At 33.6% G+C, this 26,980-nt stretch overlaps 1 protein-coding gene across 22 annotated transcripts; it reads right to left on the reverse strand.

Annotated features, from left to right (window-relative positions):
* On the reverse strand, positions 1–26,454 carry LOC128188120 (nck-associated protein 1-like). Of its 22 annotated transcripts, none has more exons than XM_052859094.1 (38): positions 26,250–26,454; positions 24,005–24,028; positions 23,004–23,114; positions 21,610–21,696; positions 21,455–21,511; positions 21,171–21,313; positions 20,388–20,478; positions 20,108–20,245; positions 19,805–19,853; positions 18,110–18,263; positions 17,744–17,806; positions 17,230–17,326; positions 16,922–17,087; positions 16,634–16,725; positions 16,384–16,401; positions 15,479–15,560; positions 15,066–15,270; positions 14,772–14,904; positions 14,491–14,610; positions 14,123–14,265; positions 13,085–13,216; positions 12,745–12,860; positions 12,461–12,566; positions 11,073–11,221; positions 10,837–10,934; positions 10,526–10,619; positions 9,524–9,544; positions 8,722–8,742; positions 7,076–7,158; positions 6,631–6,711; positions 5,522–5,542; positions 4,467–4,551; positions 2,540–2,557; positions 2,126–2,167; positions 1,048–1,158; positions 662–774; positions 319–414; positions 1–159 (listed from the first exon to the last, which is right to left on the reverse strand). In XM_052859094.1, the coding sequence occupies exons 1-38, from the start codon at positions 26,352–26,354 to the stop codon at positions 46–48; spliced, it is 3,579 nt and encodes a 1,192-aa protein (XP_052715054.1). In that variant the 5' UTR covers positions 26,355–26,454; the 3' UTR covers positions 1–45. The 22 variants fall into 22 exon arrangements, with proteins under 22 accessions (XP_052715054.1, XP_052714972.1, XP_052715627.1 ...); XM_052859012.1 differs by lacking the exon at positions 23,004–23,114 and adding an exon at positions 22,833–22,943 and having other exon boundaries at positions 26,250–26,453; XM_052859667.1 differs by lacking the exons at positions 23,004–23,114; positions 24,005–24,028 and adding an exon at positions 22,833–22,943 and having other exon boundaries at positions 26,250–26,453.
* Positions 26,455–26,980: the final 526 nt, after the last annotated feature.

Below are 26,980 nucleotides of genomic sequence, written 5' to 3' on the forward strand. Positions count from 1 at the left end.
AGTCTGATTTCTACTTCCTGCCCCCTCCTGATCTCATGTCGAGAGTTAGTTGTCCACTGCCGATGCTTTATACACCGTGTGGTAGGCATTTCTTAGAAGAGCGTACGGAAAACAGGACTCAAGGAGGTCCATGGTTAAATATGGCGATTCCTGCACAATCTGTGGAAAGAGGAAAACTCAAATCTAGGTACAGTAATACACTGGGATAATTCAATACACAAGAGGTTCTATGATTAACATCCAAGCCAGTTACAATTGAGGGTAGCTCCAGCAGCTTCTCAGTTCAATGAGTTTAACTTGTTGTTCTGTGATACTCACCAGATCCAAAAGTATGTACACTGATTCCCTGTTTTTGAAGGTTTCTTTTTCTTGTTCTTGAGACTGACCAAGTCGCAGTAAACTTGAAGATGCAAGCTGCAATCAAACATAAATATATGCCAATGTGTTTAAAACATCAATTTATAAAACTTTTATAAATTGATTCCTAGCTGTTACTAATTGTGAACAGCATATGTTTGAGTACTTATGTTAATTGGTTAAACATGCAGTACATGTACCGGTATATTCTTATTAATCAACCATTTATACTGAATTTTAAGATCACCTGTTATGTTTGTTTTTTTATTGGGGGGGGGGGGGGGGGGGGGGGGAGTAGACTTACAGCTAGGAACTCTTGTAATCTGTCCGACACATCGCCTGGTCCATGGATAGTAAACAGGGCACCTGCTATCTGATTGACAGCTTTGGCCAGACAGTGACAATTACTCAGGTTCCCTGTAATGCATGCATATATAAACATATAACAGTATATATTTTTTGTATATATGTATGGCTGAATCAGTTGAGGTATGAAAAATTGGAGGTTTTCATGAATTCAGTTTGTAATCAACAGTATATATAAAGGAAATAAAAAAAAATGTATCATCTTTGACAAATGAGAAAGTAAAAAGAAGTGATAGATCTGAAATTTATAGAACAATATACCAAATAGACGTGAACATTCATTCACTTTCCTGTAAATGATTTTAAAACGTTAATTGTACTTACCCTCAAGTGAGGCCTTGAACACAGAGACATCTTTTTTGGCCAGTGTGGGTATGGATACAGCCACAAAGACCATCAGTAGACAGGCCAACTCATAGTCACTCTCATTGGCCACTGATTAAAGAAACAAAGCTTATTATAACTACAGTAAGAGTATCCTCTAATTGGGCTTAAGCTAGAGCCCATAAAATTATTAGTCATTTTCAAAGCAGCAAAGCTAACGAAATTAAAGCATTGGTTTTAAAAATGTACAAAAAAACACAAGCAGCTGACTTTGTGGAAATTTTGAAGACTGTAGGTAAACATGTACTTATCGTAATAAAAGCTGATGACAATAGAAAATTTAATGGTATTCAAAAGATCAATTACTTACCAGTAGACATTACATCAATATAAGTTTAAATTTTCAGAATTTACAATGATATGAGTTACATGTTCTACAAAACATCTGATGAATTTGTACCAATTTTGATGGAGATTTTGATTAACAAATACCAAACTCCAACAATTTGACATGTACTGGGTATGTCTGTTTTGAGACTATTAATGCATATACAAGGCATAAAATGTTCAGGATATATCTGAGAAGTTAAGATCATACAAATCTATTCTAGATAGGGATGGATATTCTCAGTCAAGTCTTAAAGAGTTTACTGCTATATGCATTCCTTCATGCAAATTCTTGTCAAAGAGGAAAGATGTATAAAAATCTGTAAACATATAAAGGTCATCAGGACATACTTCCGAGAAGTATAGTGGAACAAACATGACCAGTCTGTATATCAGTGTAATATAAAGGAACTAAACATATCTGCATACTAAATGATGCATGGAAAATAAAGGATGGTGTGATATTAAATTCATCCTAGAACATGTGCATCGTAACTAAGAAACTTTGCAGGATTCAATTCAGTTCGTAGTCTGGAGAGGCCTACCTTTTCTCAAAGAATACAATGTACAAAATGGTGGAATCGTATATAAAGCTTAAGTTGTAAAAGCTATAAAAGCTATGAGGAGAGTCATTTATCTATAAACCAAAAATAATATCGCAGCTAAAGCCTGCATGATCAGACTGGGATACCTTCCGTGTCGCTAGAAGTGGACGCTTTCCTTTCGCCGTCCTCTAAAACAAGAGATAAATATACATAAAGAAATGGGGTACTCGGCCTCGCACAACCCCAAACCTAATGTCTTCCACGTCAAAATAAAACATCCTCTAGGGAAATATTTTTCATACCATTAGTCTAAATAAGATTAAATTTTGTTATGGTGTGAGTTTATTGAAATGTAAAACAAGCAGAATTCAATGCTTTTATTTGTGTTAAACTTGTTAGATTTTTTCTCTGATCATGCGTTATGAAGGACATGCTCCATACAGGCCTACCATTTCCAGCATCACAGTCGGTAGGTTTTTATATCTGTGTAGAATGCACCAGTTTTCACTACCTTTGTTTAACTTTATTGGACAGACATGAAACAGTGTGTGGGTACTTACTATACTCTGGTTCTCCGGCTATGTAAAGTTGTGAGATTGTTTTATAAACATTATTATAACACTTTGTAAGAAAAGTGGGAGTGATTTTAATAACTTAAAGGCAAGTTATTTTTTATTGATAAAACTACAAAACACCTGGTAATGCTTTGATTTATTAAAATTCTGAAATTATTCCATCTCTTGGCTATCACAGTACATCGGATAGTTTACATTGATACTTAAAACGTTCACGATGAATTTGCTGCCTCAATTACATGTACTTTTGTTATACAATTAAACCTCATTATCTTAAACTAGATGGGACTGGTTATCAACTTTGAGATATCTGAGTATTCGACATATCGGTGTTCAGGATATTGAAGTTCAAATGTTGTTTTTTTTGTACATTTGAACTCCCTATCCTAACTCCTGGACTATAGAGCTCACACTGACCATTTCCAAAACCAATTCTAATCCATTAAAGCTACAACAAACATTTTATATTTACTTTACACAATATCTGTATTCCTTAAAGTTCCGTAAAAAGGATTCATAAAAAAAAATTTAGCTTATTTTTAAATTCCCTATAAATATCAGATGTGCTCATTGATGTCTTATATACAGATCTTTCTATAGATAGACTGTAAATTGAAGGATTTAAGTTAATAGAAAACTTACGAAAATAATGTAACCAGTGTAAACTTTTGGATAATGTAACCAGTGTAAACTTTTGGATAATGTAACCAGTGTAAACTTTTGGATAATGTAACCAGTGTAAACTTTTGGATAATGTAACCAGTGTAAACTTTTGGATAATGTAACCAGTGAAAACTTTTTGGAACTTTAACACAGTTTGTTACAAGAGATTCATTGTCTATTTCAAATGCTGTAAATTCTTAAAATCTGCAGCTGAGATTGTTTGAAGAGTGAAATTGTACAAAAAATTATTAAGTATTTTCTGAGACCCTTGGTTATAAAATTTCACTACATGTATAATGATAGTGACTTCATTAATCTGCGTTTATACCAGCATTAAATTACTTTAAATTGTACATTTTTTTTTATTTGGGGTTGGGTTATTGCAAATCAATCCTATAATGAATAAATAAAAGCAGTGACATTGCCACTAATGAATTACACAGCACAGCTCTTTTAAGTTCAAAGCACATTTCCAGTAATTACCTAACACAAATTAAGATGCCATATGATCATTCATTTTAGTCAAAATTGGCATAATCTTATGGTATTGCCATTAATTCTTAAATTCAAGCCAAATGATGAAGCACAAATACTTTTAAGCACTTGATTTCTGTACCACTGTTCCGTGAAGCACTATAAAAAACATGGTGCCATTATTTCCTCTCTTTTCCAAAAAAATTGAACTGAAGCATACAGATGACTAATACGGGTACATGTAATTTTGAATCTGTCTATTATTTGAGCAAACTCGCTACAAAAAAATCATCCTATCTAAAGCTGTCTTTTTGAATTGAAATTTTTCTGACTATATGCATAAAGCTTGAGTTGATTTGCAGTGAAACATGCATCTGTTTAGTGACATCAAACACAGTTCTGCCTACAACCGTAACAAACATTCGAACCAGCCACCTCCAAATACAGGTCATCTGTAACATATTTACCTTTACCCTTCCCTTTATTATCTTTAGTTTGTGAAACTTTAAAATCAACACATCAAAAAAAAAGTTACTAGCAATGATGAAGCATTAAATCAGCAAATCAGTAAAATCACTCTTTGTCTTTTTACAGAATCAATGTAAAACTTATAAATAAAAATCCCACACAAACTAAAATCAAAGCAATGAAATTCAAACAGTGCTAGCAAGAATTTGAAAGTTTGCTGTGGGGTTTATACATAGCCACTGCTAATTATATCAAAGTGAGTGAGCCCTACTAAAGAAGCAATGGAGCAAGTGCGCCCTCTACCCACCATTTTTCTGGGATCTCAGTGCACTGATCAGCAGGGGGTCTATGTCACATGACAGTCCGGCTGCTGACGCCATCTCATTGACCACCTGAAAATTGGAACAAAAAACCAATACCAGTTACCATGGTTACATTTTTTCACATTATTCTTTGAATCAAAATTAAAAGTAATGGAATTGAATTGTAAAAGAAACAATATGTTAAAAAGAGATAAAATTTTGATTATACAAGTAATGGTATAATGTGAGGTACATGTATGTAAATATCTTCAAAATCTTTGACAAGACATGTTAAAAGCAATCTATGTTACATCTACAGGACAGTCACTACTAGTGTCCAGAGGTTTAAACTACACAATACTACAGGTACTATGTACCTAAATATTCTACAATCTGTGTTACCAACACAACACACTCCTAAATCAAAGCTACATAAACATACAATCTACAGGCACACAAAGCATCTTTCTCTGACAAATTCACAAAAAAAACAAGCTTTGATCTTATATCTATTGGATAAAATTACAGGTACGAAAGGTAGGGCACAAAAGGTATTGGAATACAGGGATAAGTCTTTAAATTTACAATTTATACACAATCATGAACAGAAGGTAAGTTAAGTTTTGCTGAACACTATTGTAAATAAATGTATAAAAGTCACTGAATCAACATCATTCAAATCAGACTCAATACTGGGATTAGACTTGTGGCAATCTCTACAAACTATACACAACAGCACAGTGTGTATTAAACATCAAAAACAGAGTTTTTTCAAACAAAATAAAATAATATTTAAAAATCCAGAGAAAAATTACAAATATGAACATTCTAATTTTGAGATGTCAAAGAAGATTCAGTAATTTTGGACCATTTGAATTTCGTTTTGGAAAACCGAAGACATATCATCACTCTGAAAAGAATATTGAACAGAAAAAATTGGCTCTATTCCCCCCTCCCCATGCATTAACCACACTTTACTTTACTACATGATGCTCCTAGACACAGTTCATATTTGTAAACAGCTCACAGAACACAAAAGCCAAACAAGACATAGACAAACCTGCTGCTTCATGTGGGAGTACTGTCAGGTGAAAAATACGCTGCGTCAATCAGAGGCTAACGAGGATAACCAATTAACATCGATAGGGGATTTAATATGCGTACTGTATTTTATAGAATTTGTACTGAGATATGTATGGTACCAGATGGAACTTGGGTTACTAGTACAGATGTGCAAATAATCATTATTGGTATTTTGTAAAATTCAATTGGGTTTGAATTTTATGTTTTACAAATTTTTGTTCTTCGCAAATTCAATCTACTGCGATATGCTGCAAAATTAAAAAATTGCTATCTATTTCGCCCGTGATTTTAACCTGCTATACAGTATGATGTTCTGTAGACCAAGTATTTGCTGTGTGCCATAAATATCTGCAAGATTCATGAGGCACTCTAAGCTCACAGATCTTTATCATGGGTGGATACAAAGACACCATTCTGCATGGAATAAAGAACTTCAAAAATGCTTGCAGAAATTAAACATTGCTGAGTTGTTATCAAATAATTAATCATTTGCAAAGAAAAATTGACACATGTAATACTTGGTTTACAGTGCCCTGAATATACATGTAGATTCATAGAATTATTCTACTTTAACCTTAATTTGTTCCTAATTGGTTCACATTTAATACCATCAGCCCCATATCCCTTCCTCCCCTTTACTGGGTAATAGAATATATATATACATGTAATAATACCATACATGTATATCTGATTTGGAAAGTTAATATAAATCTATTATATATATATACATCAAGTGAGCCCATCAAAAGCATGAGAGAACCGATATAAATACATGAAATCAATAAAATAGAAGAACTACATCTAAGCAAAATGATAATGTTATAGAGAGCTGCATGTTTCCATTCAAACAAATGTGTGCCAATCGTCTTATCCACTCAATTCATTGGAGCAATTCTGCAATATTGACCATTATGAAATTATTGTTACAAAATGCCTGTGGTTACACTAATTCTATTAATTTTCATGGGATAAAGCCTAGCTGTGTTCCCTCTACGTCTACGAGTGATACATGGAGTACGTTACTTGTAAATGTTTGTGTAAGTACCGGTATACATCAGTAAGACAAAAGCGACAGCGGTCACTGACCTTGGTGTCCTTCATGTTAGGGACAAAATGCTGTAGATCCTGGACAGAGGCCATCAGGAACGGAATCCTGTCCTCCAGCACCTAAACACATACAACACAGCTCACTTAATTTTACAATCAACTTTTAAAATAAGCTATATAAAAGTTTTTATTTTTGATCTGGCCTAAGGCTAAAAAGACAATAATACTTGCTATGGCCAAAGACAACATTTAGTACTCTCATCGTCTCAAAATTTCCAACCAAAATTGTTTAATGACGTTGATCAACAGTTATACAGTCATGTACATGTAATTCATTTTTTTTTAATGGACCAAAAGAAAATGGAGTGTTTCCAACTATGCTCAAAATGTGTTCGAAATAGTTAACCAGTATGCCAAATAACATGGCCAGTTCTTTGAAAGTCTCCCTAACCTATTTCCTTTAATAAGTGAAGCATGTACTTACATCCAGCAGGGCATCCTGGGCCAGGGATCGGAAGGACAGAAGGATGCCTATGATGGTCATCCTCATCAGAACACTGTCCACATCTGTCACAGAAACAAGGGAGACCATCAGTTACAGCAATCAAAATTAATTCCCTTACATCCAACATTGATCTTACCTCATACTGATCAACTATAGCAACACAACTGTCTGCTTACACAGAAATTCAACACAAAAATAAAGTATGAAGAAAATAAAATAATAAACAAAATAGTAGAGAAATCTGAGTTAATATGATACATAATTCTAAAGCTGAATTACACTATCTTGGTGAAGTACATTATAAACAATGATATACACTGATCACATTCTCTCTGGACCCTGAAATTTACATACAGAAGTGGGAGGTAAAAATTGAAATAATTCATAATCCATAAAATAACAATGAAACTGAACAAAAAATACCATTTTGATTAATATTAATTTTTATATCTGATTAATCATTATTAGTTTCCCTCACACTTTAATGATACTATAACATTCCGTATCTTTGATTCTAAATTAATGTTGGTATTTCTAAATGTACATATTAGTACAAATGATTATTACTCTATATCTTTTTTTTTAAAAGTAGGATACAAATAATCAATCTCTATAAGCTAACACCTGCTGACAACTTGCAACACTGTCAGTGTGCTCAAGCAATATTTACGCCAAACTTTTAGTGATTAAGCCATTCTATGCAAGCCATTTTGGTGTGCTAATCAACCACTCTTTACTGACATGCAACAGCAACATGTGAACTGCTGTACCCCTCTCATACATGATACAAACAGACCCATGTCTCCCAGAATGCAATGCAGCATGCAAACTATGTCTGAAGAATTTCAAGTCACATACAGTGACATAACATGGTAAGAAGTGTAAACCTTAGCTCCACATTCCAGGAGAGCTGAGGTGTTTAGGAAGTGTACTACAACAGTCAAGATCTTTAAAAAGGGGGAAGGGGTCAAAGATCTTTCTTGGTTCCATACAGTAATCATGGAATGCGGTTGAAGCTTAGCACTGAAATGTTGATCCTTATGCCGCTTGAATCCCATGTATTTCTTACACGTACATAATTCTTCCCATTGATAATGAATGCGTTATGTATTTGGGCTGTGCCGCTGTTAGTTAAAGTCATCTCAAATCAAACTCACTTGGCACATAAACTGTAACTCTTGTACATTGTAGAAAAAAAATGAATCTATTGATATTCAGACGAAATATAATTAATGTGTATGGTTGCGTGGTCAAGACACTAAAATTTACTGTAGAATTAATGCAGAATTTACTAGCATTTTTAATGCAAGCAGAGTTCAGTCAAAGCTCTTTAGAAGTGTTTTGATTGTTTAACTTTCTCTATCATAGACATATAAGCTGTTTGTAATGTTAGATTGGTGTCAACTTCTTTTTTAGCTAAATTTTTTTCTCTTTGATAGCATTGTTAAAAGGCAACTTCAAATTCAACCCCAATTAAACTGGAATTTCATTCAAACTAGCAATTCACTCCAGTTCTTTATTATTCAGTTAGAGAAATAGACACTTCTAGAAGAGTATAAAGATATACAATAGAGATACAAGGGGAATAACTGTATTACAAGGGAAGTTACTGTGTGAAGGCTTACCTGACACCTGGTTTTTTGTATCTAAAGATATACATGGTCACATTACAAATCTTATTATGTAATTGTCCTTACATACTGTGCTTTCATTTGTAACAACTTTATTAACAGTTTTATACCTCTGCCATGTTATTTTTCTATTTTACTGTTGTGCACTTTTTATTTTTTTTCCAATTAGATTTTCTTCCTTAAAAACTGTATAAGTTTTTTTCCCCAAAAAGCTAAACATAATTAAATAATAAATCTCGCATGAAATTTCTATCAAAAGTAAAAGATGATATAATAAATTTTAGAAGTAAAATTGAAAATAAAATACATTTAAAAAGATGTGAGAAAAAGAACATGCTTCAAATAATAACAAGACTAAGGTAAATAAAGAATACAAAAATAAAAATGAAATCATGCAAAATATGTCACCTATTATTTGAAATTAAATTGTACACCATGATCATATTAAAACAAAACTCAGGTAACCTGGTCCCTTTAGCCCTCAAAATTTCGTTTCAGTTTTTACCTTTCTTCAACTCAACATAAGCTCCTGATTATGATGATTAAGAAAACAACAAAATCAAAACAACATAAATATTCTAATAATAATAAGCTCAGAGTAATGAAACAGATAAGACAGAAAAATCAATGACGAAATTAATTCTCCCCATTTTACGACAGGAAATGGCATGATTGTGAATCAATGAAGTCTGGTATAAAAGCTTTCCGGTGACCATAAATACTGCTATACACAAAGGATGATGTACAAATAAAATGCAGACAGAACATAAATACACAGACAGTCTGAGGATCTTACTTCCTTGCTGTTTAACAGGTCCTATATAACAGCAATAAGATTGAAAGCATTAATGGATTATCTCTCTCACTCAATAATAATCTCTCTCTCTCTCTCTCTCTCTCTCTCTCTCTCTCTCTCTCTCTCTCTCTCATACACAATACTCTGAACTTAAGCTTTGCAATACAACAATTTCCTAGCTGTTTTATACTGACGAATCTGTTAGTAAAAGAAGCGCAGACTTAGAATCGCAAGATTTTTTAGTTCACAAATCATATACTCCCAGTTAATACACTGTAGACGTAAGCCTAAGTTTTGGAAAATAATCAAATCAATAACTCCATAGTACAAATGTATATCTAAACTTGAAATCAGCTCCTAAAAAACTGTCATGCTTATACATGTTTCCATGATTTAACATGTACAGTAGTCAAACAACAAAACCATTGCATAAAAACAATAACGAGAACTAGTTAAAGCTAGACTAAGTTTCTTGATATATAAATGAAAATGAGGAACTAGACTAGAGCAGCATGCAGCACCATTCAAGAACTGAACAGCACCCACCATGTGCATGAAATTCTAAACATTTACATTATGAATGCAAATATCCATATATTCTAAGTTTGGTTTTAAAAATTTATCTTCAAAAGGAAATATTTCTTACCATTTACACATGCCTACACCTACATGTACATCTTAGCTTGATATCAACTTATCAGAACCTTGGAAAAGTCACAAATTCTATTGTGGTGTACATTCATCTGAGATGAGTTTTCATACCACATACTTCTTTAAAAATAAATGAAAATTAAAAATCAAGTTATTGGAATCACTGAAATGTAGCACTAACTCACCTGCTTCATGGAAGTTACAAATAATACATGTACAGTATAATTACTTAAATATATATCATGAATCTGACTTTTTCTCTACATGTATTTCTAAAATGTTAAAACTTTTCCTAGTCATTTATTTCTGGTACATGTATGCGAGAAACGAGACTTTACTGGACTGACTTACTTCCTAATCGTCGGAAAAGGTCCCTCATGACCTCGGGTTTATCAAAACTGGTCCTCATGTTGAACAGCACCTCCTTGTTTTGGATTACCAGTTTCTGTAAAATTAAGTGTAATGTACTTAAGAATTGTACGAACACATATAATGATAATGAAATATCACTTTTTCTTTATATCAATAATATTACCAATAGTAGATGACATCTAAGCATGCACAGATAGGTAATAAGCATGTTCCTATTGATTTGTAACTGCATTGACCTCTTACAATTGTAAACACAAGATTCAGTTCAACAGAGCATAACGTTGACTTACCTTTAGCTCATCCACTTGACTGGCCACATGACCCATAAGTCTTTCTCCTAGATATCTCATTCCATAGGGTCCAATCAATTCAGCCAAAGCTCTCAGTTCTTCAAAATATTTATTTAAGATAATGTCTATGTCATATTCTCAACTTGACATATCCAATTTTTTTTCAACTTCAATTCTACAAAAATGATCAACCTGATCTGTTAGAGATTACAAAGTGACCTTGACATGACCCTGACCTGTGAGATCAGCATACTCCTCCGCCGCCAGATAGAGGTTCTCCTTGCTGTTGTTGTCTGTTGCCACGGTAACAAATGCTTTATGGTTGGGAGAGTACACAATCTGTCCAATATTCACAGTCACTCTTCTCAACAACACTTCTAAGTACCTGTGAGGAATTAGAGGTATGGTTCTAATGCTTCATCTTTTACGGCAGATGCACAATACAATAATGCAGATAAAAATAAATCAGCAAGCAAACTCATTTTAGAGTCCTTAAGAAATAAACTAATAAAACAAAATATCTGTGAGCCAATGCTCACTAGTGATACCCCCGCTCTGATGTGAATATGCAAAATAAGCAAAGTCGACATTTAACAGAAGGCTGGCATCTGATTGGTACAGAAATATATCCAACAATATAGCATGCCTATACAAATACTGTGTAAAAATTTCAAGCATCTGCAAAAAATAGCTGCTGAGAAATCTTTGATGAAAATTTGTTTGAAAATTTTGGCTAAAATAAACAAAGTACTCATTTAACAGAAAGTTGACGTCCGATTGGTACAAAAATATATCCCACAATATGGCATGTCTTAACAAACACTGTGTAAAAATTTCAAGCATCTGCGATAAATAGTTGCTGAGAAATCTTTGACGGAAATGTGTTTGAAAATTTTTGCTAAAAATAAACAAAGTCTTCATTTAACAGGAAGTTGACGCCCGATTGGTACAAAAATATATCCCACAATATGGCATGCCTTAACAAACACTGTGTAAAAATTTCAAGCATCTGCGATAAATAGTTGCTGAGAAATCTTTGACGGAAATGTGTTTGAAAATTTTTGCTAAAAATAAACAAAGTCTTCATTTAACAGGAAGTTGACGTTGATTGGTACAAAAATATATCCCACAATATGGCATGCCTATACAAATATTGTGTAAAAATTTCAAGCATCTGCGATAAACAGTTGCTGAGAAATCTTTGATGAATATTTGTTTGAAAATTTTCGTTAAAAAATAAGCAAAGTCATCATTTAACAGGAAGTTGACGTCCAATTGGTACAAAAATATATCCCACAATATGGCATGCCTTAACAAACACTGTGTAAAAATTTCAAGCATCTGCGATAAATAGTTGCTAAGATAAATGCGACAGAAATTTTTGTTACGGACGGACAGACAGACGGTAAGACGGATGGACAGACAGACACACAAGGGTAAAACAGTATACCCCCTCTCCTTCGGAGCAGGGGTATAATAAGGTGCAAATACATGTAGACTGAACAGTTATTTGCATACTGTATCTTTTAATATAATTGCATCTGATTCAATGAAAATTGAGCAAAAGTGATGACCCTAACAATTCTCTGAAAAAAGTGTTTGTACAATCAGAGCACAGTCCTACCAGTTGGTGTAGTTGGCCGTGATGGTCTTCTCTCCATTGAAGCTGTCAGTGGCCTGAGTCTGCTGGGGCAGTACACTGTTAAACACCCGGGCTATGTCAATCTGAACTGTAAGCAAAACAAAAGAAAATCCAAAATTGGGGCAGTTTCCTAACAGAAGACTCTCATCCAACTGAAGTACAAACAACTTCATTATATGACCCAAAACATTTTGCATACACTTGAACAAAAAATGATGCATTGAATCATTTGCTGTTTTTATTGTCAATGAATGCAGTGACCTTACCATAATTTTCAAGCCCTTGTAGCACACTCATGATGGCCTTGACACTGCTGAGGAGTTCTGAGGGTTTGGCAATTTCACTGGTGTCAGGGTTATACATCATCATCCCAACTAGGGCCCTGCAGCATCAAACAAACAATGTCACTATCCAAGATAATAACTTGTATACATTAACATATGCATGGGGTACATCACTTTAAAATATGTACATCTCTATTCACAGAGGAATTTACCAACATGTATATGTATAATGTACATGTAAATGAAATTTGATGTACACAGGTTATGCATGTACAAAGGGATGTCATCTTAAATATTGTTGCCTAAATGATCATGAACATACTTGTTAAATCTGGTTTCTAGATGCTGGATGAAGAATTCCCTTGGAACAAAGCCGTGCTCCCAAACTTGAATCACATTGCAGTGGTTGATGGCATAGCACAGCTCTGTCAGTGCCATGTGTAGCTTGTCCATTCTAAAAACAGACAAAAACAGTGATGTCTCCCTCAATTTCCACGTTTTCCTTCTTTTCAATGGCTTAGGCAATGAAGAATAATTTAAAACAATGTTTCTAAGAAAACTATGGATTTTCATGAACTTACATGCAAGTCTAAAGCATTTTAATCTTTATTTTCTCTTATTCAATATGTTTTTAAAATTGTGGTGTAACTTAATTGAATGATATAAAATTGCTGTTATTAACAATTTTAAAAAAAGCTGCATAAATTATTGGTTGATCAGAAGCATTTTTTCTTCATTAGTCAATTGTAAAAAAAAAATTAACAAATAAAAAATGTCAAAAAAGGGAAGGAATAGATGTGAATCCAGTACTGCATATAGTACTGTATCATGACACCTCTTACATACGTTGTAACCCTACAATAAACATGCATAAATTGAAAATCAACAAATGAAAAAAAAAATACATAATATAGAAGGAGGTCCGTGTACAGCAATACCGGTACTTGCGTACAAGGAATTCAGATGTAAGGAAGTATCCATCATAAGGAAGTTATTATCTTTCCTACATCCTCATACCTGGTCATATGTCACAAACACTTCCTAATAAGCAAGTTTTCTTGTATACTATTGTGACAGTCACAAAATTGTATGGTAAAACATTTATCAATCAGACTCTCAATCGGTGACAATCACATAGATATTCATAATTCAAGAGGCACAGTAAAAAGGCTAAAGAGATTCAAGTGAAATTTGTCAAATACCATATAAATTTTCTGCAGATCTTTAATTTTCATGAATTAAATTCTATTCGTTAAACAAACTATACAAAAAAATACAAAGGATTTTTAATCACCAACTCCTCCCTGGTATTATTGCTCACATACATGTAGTTAAATTCCAACTCCGTACAACTGAATACCTTGTGAAGTTTTCCCGGTTTTTCCGAACGCTCTCAGTTCCAGGTTTCTCCTCCTCTGGGCCGACCTGCTTCTTTTTGTCCTTGTTTTTCTTGTGTTTGTTGGAACTCTGCAGAATACTGGCAGCACTGTGTTTTGGCAAAAGCTGTAAGAAAAAGAATAATGTAGCAGTCAAATTTGGACATAAGTCTGTTGTTTAATTTTACTGAAACTTTGCCCTTCTAGAATTTCTTTAAAAAAATTGTTAAGTATTTTAATGCCTTGGTAATGTACATTTATATATTGTAGAAAACTTCTTCAAATCAAACTTTTCACTACTGTATGAACTAATTTATCAATTTATTTCCTGAATCCCAATGGAAAAAAATACCTTGTAGTTGAGCATGCACTGCTCCTCACATATGGCTGTGATGACCTGATTGACCTCGTCCGACATCTCCTTCAGGAACCAGTGAGCGTACTGAACACTGGTGGTGCCAATCGAGTGGCGCTGTCAACAGAATGTCAATGCATCGATTATTCACCATGGTAAGTAGCTATTAATATTTACATGCTTCTAATCAACATGTACATGTATGTGATGAAAGAATGTGCAGAAATTGATTCAATTTGGATGAATTTGTAGATGTGCACACTCAGTGCAATACTAACCTCTTCAGGGCAGAGTTCATGTGTAGCATTCATGAAATGTCCACAAATAATTGGAAACACTATGCTAAATCTGTGCTGGGCAGGGAACTCCATGCACTGCTTAAACTGGTGCTCAAATATCTGGTGGTAGAAGCTACGATGCAAAAGACATATAAAATAACCGACATCAATTTGGGTTAATTACTTTGTTTATCTTTATTTCGTTTATTAATAACTGTCATCTGGCGGGGTTTTTTGTCCCCTCCCCCCATAAAAAAGAAAGAAACCACCAAAATTATTGATCTACACAATTACCAGTAGATGGACAGGTCTCCCGTCTCGTTTATGAGTTCGTCCAGGTAGTCCACCAGTTTAGTGTGGAAGACGATCATGTTGAGATGTTTGCCCAGGTCCTGATGGTCCCTCAGTACCAGGCCAGCTCGAGACACACTGGTGTAAGCCTGTAGTCTGAACCAATCCAGCCTAACCCCACGGAAATCAAACACCTCATTAGCCTCAACTGAAATAATACAACATATGTAACATTAAATTCAATGATAAAGCATGAAGTTCATGACAGTATATTACACAAGAAATGCGACAAACACAAAATATCAGCAAAAGGAATTTATGTAGAGGCCTTAATACTGCATACACGCATTGCCCAAAAAGAGTTACTAAATTCATTGCTTAATTGGCATAAAGATGACTTTTTGTGCTTTACATACCTTGTTTGACAGACAATCCAGCAATGGTATTGTAGAGAGATGACAAAATCACAGACTCGTCTTCCGGACAGTGGGCCAGGTTCTGAAATAGATTAAGTGTATACATATATGTAGTCATAAACTAAAAAATATTCAATCGACACACAGTTAACTGTAGTGTATGCCGGTAAAAGTTACTCTGAAATTCAACACACAAACTCTTCCAAATATCGGTAATCACCAAGGTTACTCTGGTCAATGTATACAGTTAATGTAGAGAAAATACCTAACCAAAAGATTGACAAACCATGCAAGATAAACAAAAATAGAGGTCTATAAAATATGTCAAATCAAGAATATCATTTTGCGAGTCAAATATACAAATATTAAAGTATGTACAAGAGTGTATGACTGTATTTGTAGTAAACGAAATAACAATCTCAGAAAACAAAACAAAGAGACTGGATTACACCAGATTTGAGTTATGTATAAAATTGAAAATGGGAATACTGAGAAAATATCTTATAAATATAAATTTGTTTATTAACTTGATGAAAAACAGATCTCATTTTCAAAGAATTTATAATACAGCAGCAAAAGTAAATGTTTAAATATGTGTACATTGTACATAACATTTACACAGGTAATATATGTACAGAATAATGTACAGTTAAATAGCTGCATTTTGTCAATAAAAACAAAAAGATGTTAACTCAAGTCAAGATCTAGTGAATGATCATACACACACATGTATATGTAGTTTGAAGACTAAAAGGATATTTTCTGTGGATATCTGTACTGTAAAAATCCTTAATTTCAACTTGTAACAACTATCACTTTCACTAGATCTTGTCTTATCTTATAATAGTAGTGGTTAGTTAGAGAAACAATTTTTTGTAAATACTGTACAGTGTTCAGAATCTTACGGAGTCTTTTGTTATTTCCTGTTCATAGAAACACAGAAAATTAAAGGGTGAAAACAAAACCAGGTCACAATACAACATTTTGTTAAACATGTGATCAACTTATTACTGGTTGTTAAAATTGCTTTCACTCACAGACATGTTAATATTACATGTATTTGTATTCATAACACATTGATTTTCTAAGTACTACCACGGTAGTTACAATTTGGTATATAGAGTTAATAAGTACAATACATTCTGCAGATAGTACCTGTATAAGTTGGTTGAGCAGCACTGCATCATAACCCGCCAAATACTGGACAAAATAGCGCTGCACCACTTGGTTGTATTTCCGCAGCAGAGCTGTTAAAACAAAGAGAATCTAATATAAAGTGTGATCTGTGTTTACTGAATCATTATCACATGATAATTTAAATAAGTAGTTATCATGTTTCATGTTATCTTCCTTTCCTAAATGTATATAGAATGTACAGTACATGTATAAAGAAATCAATATTTAACCTGGACATTTTATATCAACATAGAACCCTGTACTCACACTTGAGTTCCTCCATGTTGAACAGAAGCTCGGGCAGCTGTCTGTCTACAAAGTCCTCCTGGGACAGTTTGACGGTGTGCTTCTTGGAGGGAGGGTTATCAAAGTGTCGCAGGAGCCAATGGATTTCATCTCGGGCCACTGCCAGAGCTTGGAAGACATACAGACCCTAGGAAACCCAAGATAAAAATCATAAAACTATGAAAAACATGAAATATCTCAAGAAACATAAATAATGGAAATAAGAGAAAGGCTCTGAAAATCAAGATTTTCAGTGTTTTAGTATTAGTTTTGTTTTTACTTTCCCTTACCTTTGGTCCAAGAAGACCTGGCTGGTCAGTGAAAATCAAGGCTAATTCTTTCAGGGCTGATCTCAGAAACTTTCTCCTCTCTCTGTGTATTGCTGGGCTGTAAACAAGATATCAGATCAATATTTTTTTCAAGTAATTAACTTATGCATCACATATGGTCACAATTACAAGATTAGCTGGTTCCTTGTCAAGAAATAGCATTTACTCATTAACAAATGACTAACTGAACTTGTAAGACAGGTGTTACAAGTGTCATGAAAGAAAGCATGGTTATGTAGTTTTTGTTGTTGTGAAGACAAAGAAACAAATAAATTGTACAATCTGTATTTTGTCTGTGGTGTAGGATATGATCCTGTATTTTGTCTGTGGTGTAGGATATGATCCTGTATTTTGTCTGTGGTGTAGGATATGATCCTGTATTTTATATGAGGTGTATGATATGATCCTGTATTTAGCCTGTGGTGTAGGATATGATCCTGTATGTTGCCTGTGGTATAGGATATGATCTACTTACGAGGACTGTAGAGCTTGGTGCTGAAGATCCTTGACCTCTGTGATCCTTTTATGCAGGTTGTGTCTGAAAAAGTTATAACCATTACAAGCAAGCCTTATTTACTTTGTATATGTAAATATCAGAATTATACAAAAGATTTTAATATTTTGAGAAAAATTTAGCAGTAGTCAATAATTTCAGATTATCAGACATAAGTGAAGCAATAATAATTATGTAGTTTTCAGACATACCGGTACATGTACGTGTAATAATGTATTTTATAATGATTGATGTGAAACATACACGAAGTTGCTTGATGAAATGAACCCTAATCCTCTAAAAAAAAAAACCAAACTGAAATTTAAGACAGTTATTGGTAATATTTACCCCTTCAGACTTTCAAAGAAGGTGTTGATGTAGCTGTGAATATGTAGTACTTCATCACGACAAAGCTGTACGATGTAGCCGGACTGTAACGCCGTCTTCCAGAGGTCCCATAACTGAGCCTCCTGGAGGTATGTGTGACACAGCATCATAGAGACTGAAGACAGACAGCGGTGAGGAGATTGTAAACATTATGAATACAGCGTCATAGAGACTGAAGACAGACAGCAGTGAGGAGATTGTAAACATTATGAATACAGCATCATAGAGACTGAAGACAGACAGCAGTGAGGAGATTGTAAACATTAGGAATACAGCATCATAGAGACTGAAGACAGACAGCGGTGAGGAGATTGTTAACATAATGAATACAGCATCATAGAGACTGAAGACAGACAGCAGTGAGGAGATTGTAAACATTAGGAATACAGCATCATAGAGACTGAAGACAGACAGCAGTGAAGAGATTGTAAACATTAGGAATACAGCATCATAGAGACTGAAGACAGACAGCAGTGAGGAGATTGTAAACATTATGAACACAGCATCATAGAGACTGAAGACAGACAGCAGTGAGGAGATTGTTAACATTATGAATACAGCGTCATAGAGACTGAAGACAGACAGCAGTGAGGAGATTGTAAACATTAGGAATACAGCGTCATAGAGACTGAAGACAGACAGCAGTGAGGAGATTGTAAACATTATGAATACAGCATCATAGAGACTGAAGACAGACAGCAGTGAGGAGATTGTAAACATTAGGAATACAGCGTCATAGAGACTGAAGACAGACAGCAGTGAGGAGATTGTTAACATTAGGAACACAGCATCATAGAGACTGAAGACAGACAGCAGTGAGGAGATTGTTAACATTAGGAACACAGCATCATAGAGACTGAAGACAGACAGCAGTGAGGAGATTGTTAACATTATGAATACAGCATCATAGAGACTGAAGGCAGACAGCGGTGAGGAGATTGTAAACATTATGAACACAGCATCATAGAGACTGAAGACAGACAGCGGTGAGGAGATTGTAAACATTAGGAATACAGCATCATAGAGACTGAAGACAGACAGCAGTGAGGAGATTGTTAACATTATGAATACAGCATCATAGAGACTGAAGGCAGACAGCGGTGAGGAGATTGTAAACATTATGAACACAGCATCATAGAGACTGAAGACAGACAGCGGTGAGGAGATTGTAAACATTAGGAATACAGCATCATAGAGACTGAAGACAGACAGCGGTGAGGAGATTGTTAACATTATGAATACAGCATCATAGAGACTGAAGACAGACAGCGGTGAGGAGATTGTAAACATTATGAAATACAGCATCATAGAGACTGAAGACAGACAGCAGTGAGGAGATTGTTATCATTATGAATACAGCATCATAGAGACTGAAGACAGACAGCGGTGAGGAGATTGTAAACATTATGAACACAGCATCATAGAGACTGAAGACAGACAGCAGTGAGGAGATTGTAAACATTAGGAATACATGTACAAGAAACTGTAAAGTTTAACATAACATTAAAGATATATGGAAGTTGTAGTAAACATAAGGCTAAAAGAGACAGTAAACATAAAATGAAGAAACTGTTAACAGATAAAATATCTAAAATCACTGCAAGAAAATTTCTCATTTTCAATAGATCAGGAATTATGAATGTGCATTGTACTTACAAATGATCCACTTTTCCATAGAATCAAGGGAAAGATATTCACATTGCACCTGAAATGACAAACCAATATTTCTAGTTTTAATGCATAGTCTACATGTAACTGTATTACTTGTATACACATTTACTAAACACAAAACTTTGACTGAAGAACTGTAAACAATATGCTTTAAGTAGCAGTTTGCAAGATTTCATTTCCAATAAGATTATACATGTATTTTAATACTTAGTCAAACCAGTTTTCTAACATTCACGAATCATTATAATATCCTTATATAAAGCTTGCATTTGCCAGTGATAGACCTACCATATCTGTATTTGGGACATTCATAATTTTGAGGGGCTCTGCCAACAGACTCAGCATGCCCGTGGCCCTCATCTGGTCAGCGGGCAGGTTCCTTTTGGGGTAAATCTTGTGTAGAGACAACAAAGCGGGAACTACCACCTACGAAAATACAGAAAAATCAGTTTATAGATGTTTTCATTTAATTTGAGGCTTTATCTTTTTTTTTGGTTGAGATAATGTACATGCAATCTGTAGTGACTTCGAAGCATATAATGTTAAACTTTCAGTAAACTTTGCGTACCCTGGAATGAGGGACAAACTCCTCCGAGAGCTTCCTGAGGGGAATGTCATAATCAATCACCATCTGCCCGAGGCGAGGAAAGGAGGGGTCGCTAAAAAATAATGTCCAAAAGATTCATTAAAATGTCATTGCATTTTACAAGATAAAAATTCAGAATCTGCACTGCATGCACATTTAAGCATGATTCATAATTATAATGAACTAGTGTTTTTGTACAATTTTCTAATACTAATAAAAAATCTACATGCAGATATGCTTTTATATAATCTAAGACAAAAATGCTTTTACCCCAAAATATAAATGTCCCTAAAAAGCCCTATATTGTATATCTTAGTGAATACCACCACACTGTGATGACTCAATAACTATCACAAATTATACAGTAAAACAAGATTATAGTGAACACACTTATCAATCATGAATTGATGCTTTCTGCAAGGTGATCTTCATTCCCTGTGACATTATTACCTGCTGTAAACTTGACTGGTACTGTGGAATAATTTTTATTCGTTGGGGTCAATGTTTGTGGGAAGCCAGAATTTTCTTGGTTCGTGGGGACATAATTTTGTAGGTAGTGTAATCAAGATAATTTTAATAAATATTAAACAAATGATAGTGTATTGGTTCAGGGGAATGTAATTTTGTGGGCAAGGGTTACCTCGAAGCCACGAAAAATGATGATTCCACAGTATAACGAATTGCACTTATAACAACTGAAAATCGTCCGTCCCTGGTGCTTCGTTATAAGAGTGTTTTACTGTATCTACAGTTACCCTTCCTTACCTAGAGGCATTTAGATACTCGTAGGCAACATTGTACAGAGAGAGCACCACTCTGCGATCCTCCACCCTTGACATCAGAATCATCAGGGACACATAGGTCGAAATCAAGTTCAGATAGTTCACGGTCAGGTCATAGTTCAAGGTCTATAAAACAAGTTATTATTAAACACATTTACCGGTACTGGTATAAATTACAATTTGTTTATAAATCTTTTGCGCAATAAATTTCTAAAAATAGAGCAGGATGTAAGAAATAACACAGTAAATTGGTTTGTCTAGACTTACAACATCCATGTGGACTTGACAAGCATCAATTGTAGTTAGCAGGTCCACAACATGGTCCTAAAATATAAATCAAACAAGATGTATTGACTTCAAAATCTCATCTCTTCTCAAAGAAATATTCCATGTGAGTTTATAAAAAAACCCCAAAATCTGACCTTGAAGTCCATGATGTCCACGAAGGTGAAGTAGTAGAGGGAGAGGGACTTGACCACGTCCTGTTTGATGTTGTTGATCACTTGGAGCTGTAATCACAGAGTCACATCAGAATCACATGGCAAAGATGGACGGAGCTTTATTCTTCATCAACTTAAAACACTCTACAGCTGCTAAATTCTGACTAGGACAATTTCTTTACTTTATCATGGTTCTACGTGTACCTACCAGATTTCATTTTCAAGATACTAAATAAATGGACGTTTTTAAAGACAAAAGTATAAAATTCAAAACCAATATTAAAAGTTAATACATTTTACATTGCATGCTGCCATTTTCTATTATAAGATGCAATAGTTTAAACTGTTACAGTTTTTTTCCAAAAAAAGAGAATGAAACATGCACATTTTAAAGCAATACACCAGAGTTAAATCATTACTGAAATATAATGTGTTCAAAAACAGCATAAATTAATCAATGTGCATATGAATATAATTATGTACGTATACAAAATTACATATATTTGATATAATTCATTGCATAGTACATGTACACATAAAAAAAACCCATCAATAAACTCTACTAATTCTGATCAAATAAATAAGTGCTTTGTATCAAAAACTTAATCATTCTACTTTCTAACACAGAGCAAATGGGGACATACAGGACTTGGACCTTCCCTTCCTGTATCTTGATTTTTCTAAATTGTGCAATTTGAACATCAGGAATAACAATTTAATCAATCTGTGTAACAGCTAAGCCATGAAATTACTTATAAAATAAACCACAGTGTAATCAGTCCAAAACTTGGGCAAGTTATTGAGTGTAAAATTTGCAAGTTTATTTGTATGCATACAACTGTAGCTCTTCTGCATGGCAACCCAATAGTTTTTTTCAAAGAGTGACTGATCTGCAGTTTGTTTTTTCTTAGTTTGAAAAAATATAAACATTTGACATGCAGATTTACAGATATATTTTTTAATTGTAGCCTTTATATACCATAAACAAGCCAGTTAATTGTCTCTATTGCACAGTGTATTAATATCAACAGGATTCAAGGAGAATTAAACAGTGAATTTAAATATTAAAGAACTGTATTAAAATGTGAGGAGACAGAGGGAGTCTGCAGATTTAAAGAAGTCCTTTTTTGTGAACATTTGCTGTGAAGGAGTGAGAGGAAGCTATAGAGAGAGGGACATGCGGTGGCAGGCAACAAGCCACTTACTGCCCCCGCGTGGTTGTCAATGTTCGGGAATTTCTTGTGGAGGTACTTGAAGACCGAATCCAGACTTTTATCCGACAGAAACGCTGGTTTGCTGTCAGTTTTTGTGAGCATCTTAAAATGAAAAGACATAAGATGACATTAGACTATGTGTGGAGAGTCTTGATCACTTACTGTGCTCGACTTGCTATCCACATGTGGAAAACGCCGCAACAAGTATCTATAAACTGGTTCATAAGCTTTATCAGTTAGAAAACCAGGCTTGTTCTGTGGATTTCCAAGCATCTTGAAAAGATATAAAACATAGAAGATCATTTAAATGATCATATCTAGAAAATATACCCTAAAGATTTTGAAGAATACAGTATTTCTACTTCTTTGCAACAGTTGACACAACACATCACATGATAATAATATATGTAACAATAATGAATTGAAAAGGAGACATATTACTTTTGTAACATGATAACTTATGAAGCAAATTTTTCAAGAAATGTGTTGACAAAATTTGATGAAAAGCTAGAATAAAATAATAAAGGCTAAACCAGCACTTCAGCGTGACCCAATTTAAATAAATTATTCCATTTCCCAATTAAATATCCCATTCAAATATAAAACAAAATTTAGTTTTTAAAAGAAGCAACAGGAACTGCAAAACTTGATAACAAAAAAATTGATTTAGAATTGTATAAGCACCCCTCAAATACAAAAAAAAACCTTTGAGTGGAAAATAAAGCAAAATTTATGTACATGAAGCTAGATAGACTTTCCATGGTTTTCTACAAAAGGCCCAGAACTTAAACCTGGGAGAATTCAATAAATCACAAAATTTTACTGGCATTTCGAGCATTAATGCATGTATACTATAAAATGATAGTACATGTATTAAATTTTAAAATATAATTTCAGTGGAAGAATACTTTGGTTTGCAAATAGAATGCATATGTACAAGTTGTATTATTATTCAAAGGATTTTGTTAATCTTAAAACTGCTTAATGTGATAGCAAAAAAATTAATCAACCATGCTCCGGTGGCTGGTAAGGTTAGGTCTGCAAATTAATTTGACGGAGTGAAAAAAATAATTCACAAATCTGCAATTTGAATTTTAGAAGTTGAAACAAAATAAGAAAAAAAAATCAATTAATTCATGCAATTAAATCAAATTCATTAGAACCTTCTTTTTGTTGGGAGAGTAGATCTGAAATCAAAACACAGTGAAGATGGTCAGTTTTACAGTAGAGTTACAACATTTCACAGTTTGTTGTTACAAATACGTAAACAAGGAAATATTCGCCCCCATTTTATTTTTGCCCTTTTCACCTTCGTTGTCCGTAGTCAAATTTAAGATAAAGGGAATCTCAATGTCTCAAATTATTCCTCTTTTTAACAAAGCTGTCTCTGGGCGAATATTACATGGGGCGAAAATAACCCTGTGTACAGTACACATATAAACGTATACCAGTAATGTTTGCATGAATCAAGATAGTTTCATTAACATTTGATTGTTCTTGTAAAAAATATTGAAATCAAAGAGTATTTGGAGGAAAAGATCTGAAATAATGAGCATAAAGGGAGATAAATTAACTGAAAACAAAATGGCTTAACATAAGTCTTTACAGTTCATGGGAAAGCAAATCTTTCTCAAACAAATTTTAAACAATATTAAACAACATAAATGAAATAAAACTAAACAAATGAAAGTTAAACAATGTGAAAAGCATCAAATCCAACTGAATGAACTAATCACTGATGAACACAAGAGGGACATTGATGCTAGTAAACATTACGGTCACCAGGGATAGAAAGGGCAGTTATACTTACTGACATCTGTAAGAGCAGGGGAGACAAGTCAGCATTAATCTAATGGTTCCATATAAAACGGCATAGACTAGAAGTCCTTTGACTTTATAGACATGATCTCTTGATTTTTCAAGAAATATTTTCTAAAACAAAGGTATTTCTTTCACAAAATAAAATACTTTGACAGTAACTGACAATACTGCATTCAATCAACTGACATAAGTCTGGTGGACAACTTATCAATTTGTGACCTGTCTCTTATTCATCTATTTTTTTTTTTAATTTGTACATCATTTCCTGAAAAGTTTAGTGTATGTTACCCTTGCATTAATCATAATTTTCCAAATCATTTGCATAGTTTTCTGTGAAGTTTAATAATATAATATTAATTATAAATGAATATGCATTTGATTAAATGTGAAAAACAACCTACAATAAAATTCTGAATGACTGATAATACTGCAAAATTTGGATAATGCTGTTTTGTTTCTATATTAAAGTTTTCAGTTTAAAATTATATAAGTATTAAAATTTGAGATTGACGCATTAATGTTGAATATATGGCTAGGTGATTTTTAGTATGATCAGGTCCAGCACAATCTCTTGATTTAGCTATATAGCTTGAAAAAGCTATATAGCTTTATAAAGCTATTCAAAATAGCTTGATAAAGCTATTTATGTGCAGTTTTTTAAGAAAATATTTATTGTAAGAAATGGACAAAAAATCGCAATTAACTTGCTACTCATATTTGCACAACTGACCATTATAAACTTGACCACAATTAAAGATAGGTTTAACACTGCAGCTTTTCAACAATTATAAGCAAAAAATATATTTCCATTGTTTTGGGTAACTGTTTACCACTTTGTGTGGAATGAGGCGTGGATAAGTATGATTTCTTCTCATTGTGATAAATTATTACCAATCAGTTATCTTGCTTACCATAACTGACCTCCTTTATATTTCATTCAAGAAGTAACTGTGTGGTCATGAATCAGTTGCCCCAAAACTTTTAGTGCAAAGTCTCATAAGGAGACGTAAATTGATGAGTAATCTTTACATGCATTGTTCACAGAACAGTTCAAAGTTAAAAACTATCACTGGACTAAAGTGCGATTTTTTATACATACTGATATAATTACAAATTTAAGAAAAATGTATGACAAAATAGCCAAATGAAGCTACTCTGAATAGCTTAATATAGCTATTTAGCTTATTCAAGCTATATAGCTAAATCTGGAGATTGTACTGGACCTGATGATATATCGATGGTAGTTCCATATTTCATATGTCTTCATATCAACTAATCTTTCTATTACTTTAAGAATTGTATATGTAAGATAACAGCTTTTATTTTGACACAAGGATCCTTATTACTTTATACAGAGATAAAAATAACATGTTATTTATGTCTCTACTTTTATATAGCAAATGCATGCAATTTCCATAATTCTGGGGAATGTTTTGTAATTCAGAGATTATAATAATTCAGGTTCTTTAGTAAAGTTATAATTTTACAACGCGCAAACCCTATAACTAAACATGACAAAATCACAAGGGCAATAATGAATACATATAGACACTATACTGTCAAGGAAATTCGAATAAACGACCACACCTTCTTGATGTTGTATATTCTTGTAAGCATGCCCCTTCCTCTGTCATTCAGGATAGTTAACTTCTCCGCCAACTTTTGTTGGCTTGGCACCATCGCTCGAGACATCTTGATTTTCTTCTAAAGAAATCAAAAACTAATTTCAATTTTCACTGTTTTCATCCTTCTTATTTCCTCCAAGTTATCTACTTCCGGATTCCCTAATTTCAGGCATAAAGAATTGGGGTCAATAAAGTAAAAATTTCCACGTGTAAATTTTTTAAAAAACATTAACAAAAAAAACTTAAGATTATATTCTGCAAAATCGCGAATTAACTAATCAGATAAGTGTTGTGAAAAATTTTTCATCTGTATTATATTTTTAATTACAAAGTATTTAAAGTTGATAGCAAGTAGAATCCCGAACCCGAATTTGATCAATAGGCCCGTAGGCCTTTATAGTCGCCTGAGTGTAAAAGCTAAATAAACTGAGTTTGGAAGATGCATTTTTTTTAAAAAAGAGATTCAAAGTGTTTCAAGAAATAGTAGGACCGAAGAGTTTTGATAATATTGGTGCCATTTGACTTGCATTGTTGAAAGGGTGGGCTTAAAGGATTGAATATTTTTCTTATGGCATTAGTATATGCTCAGTTTGACTATAAGAGTTGATTGGGGACTTGGAGACCATTTTAATTTTTGAGGAATTATGAATCTTCAATATATATACAATTCTATGATCAGCAGAGACTGTTCAC

Source organism: Crassostrea angulata, chromosome 1 (genome assembly GCF_025612915.1).
Source record: "Crassostrea angulata isolate pt1a10 chromosome 1, ASM2561291v2, whole genome shotgun sequence".
NCBI lineage: Eukaryota > Metazoa > Mollusca > Bivalvia > Ostreida > Ostreidae > Magallana > Magallana angulata.

Coding starts and splice junctions, on each gene's coding strand:
- LOC128188120 (XM_052859094.1), bottom strand. CDS start 26,354: ATGTCTCGAGCGATGGTGCCAAGCCAACAAAAGTTGGCGGAGAAGTTA. Junction 21,697..23,003: donor TGGATAGCAAGTCGAGCACA/GTAAGTGATCAA, acceptor CTGTGATTACAG/CTCCAAGTGATCAACAACAT. Junction 17,088..17,229: donor CAGGTCTTCTTGGACCAAAG/GTAAGGGAAAGT, acceptor TGGGTTTCCTAG/GGTCTGTATGTCTTCCAAGC.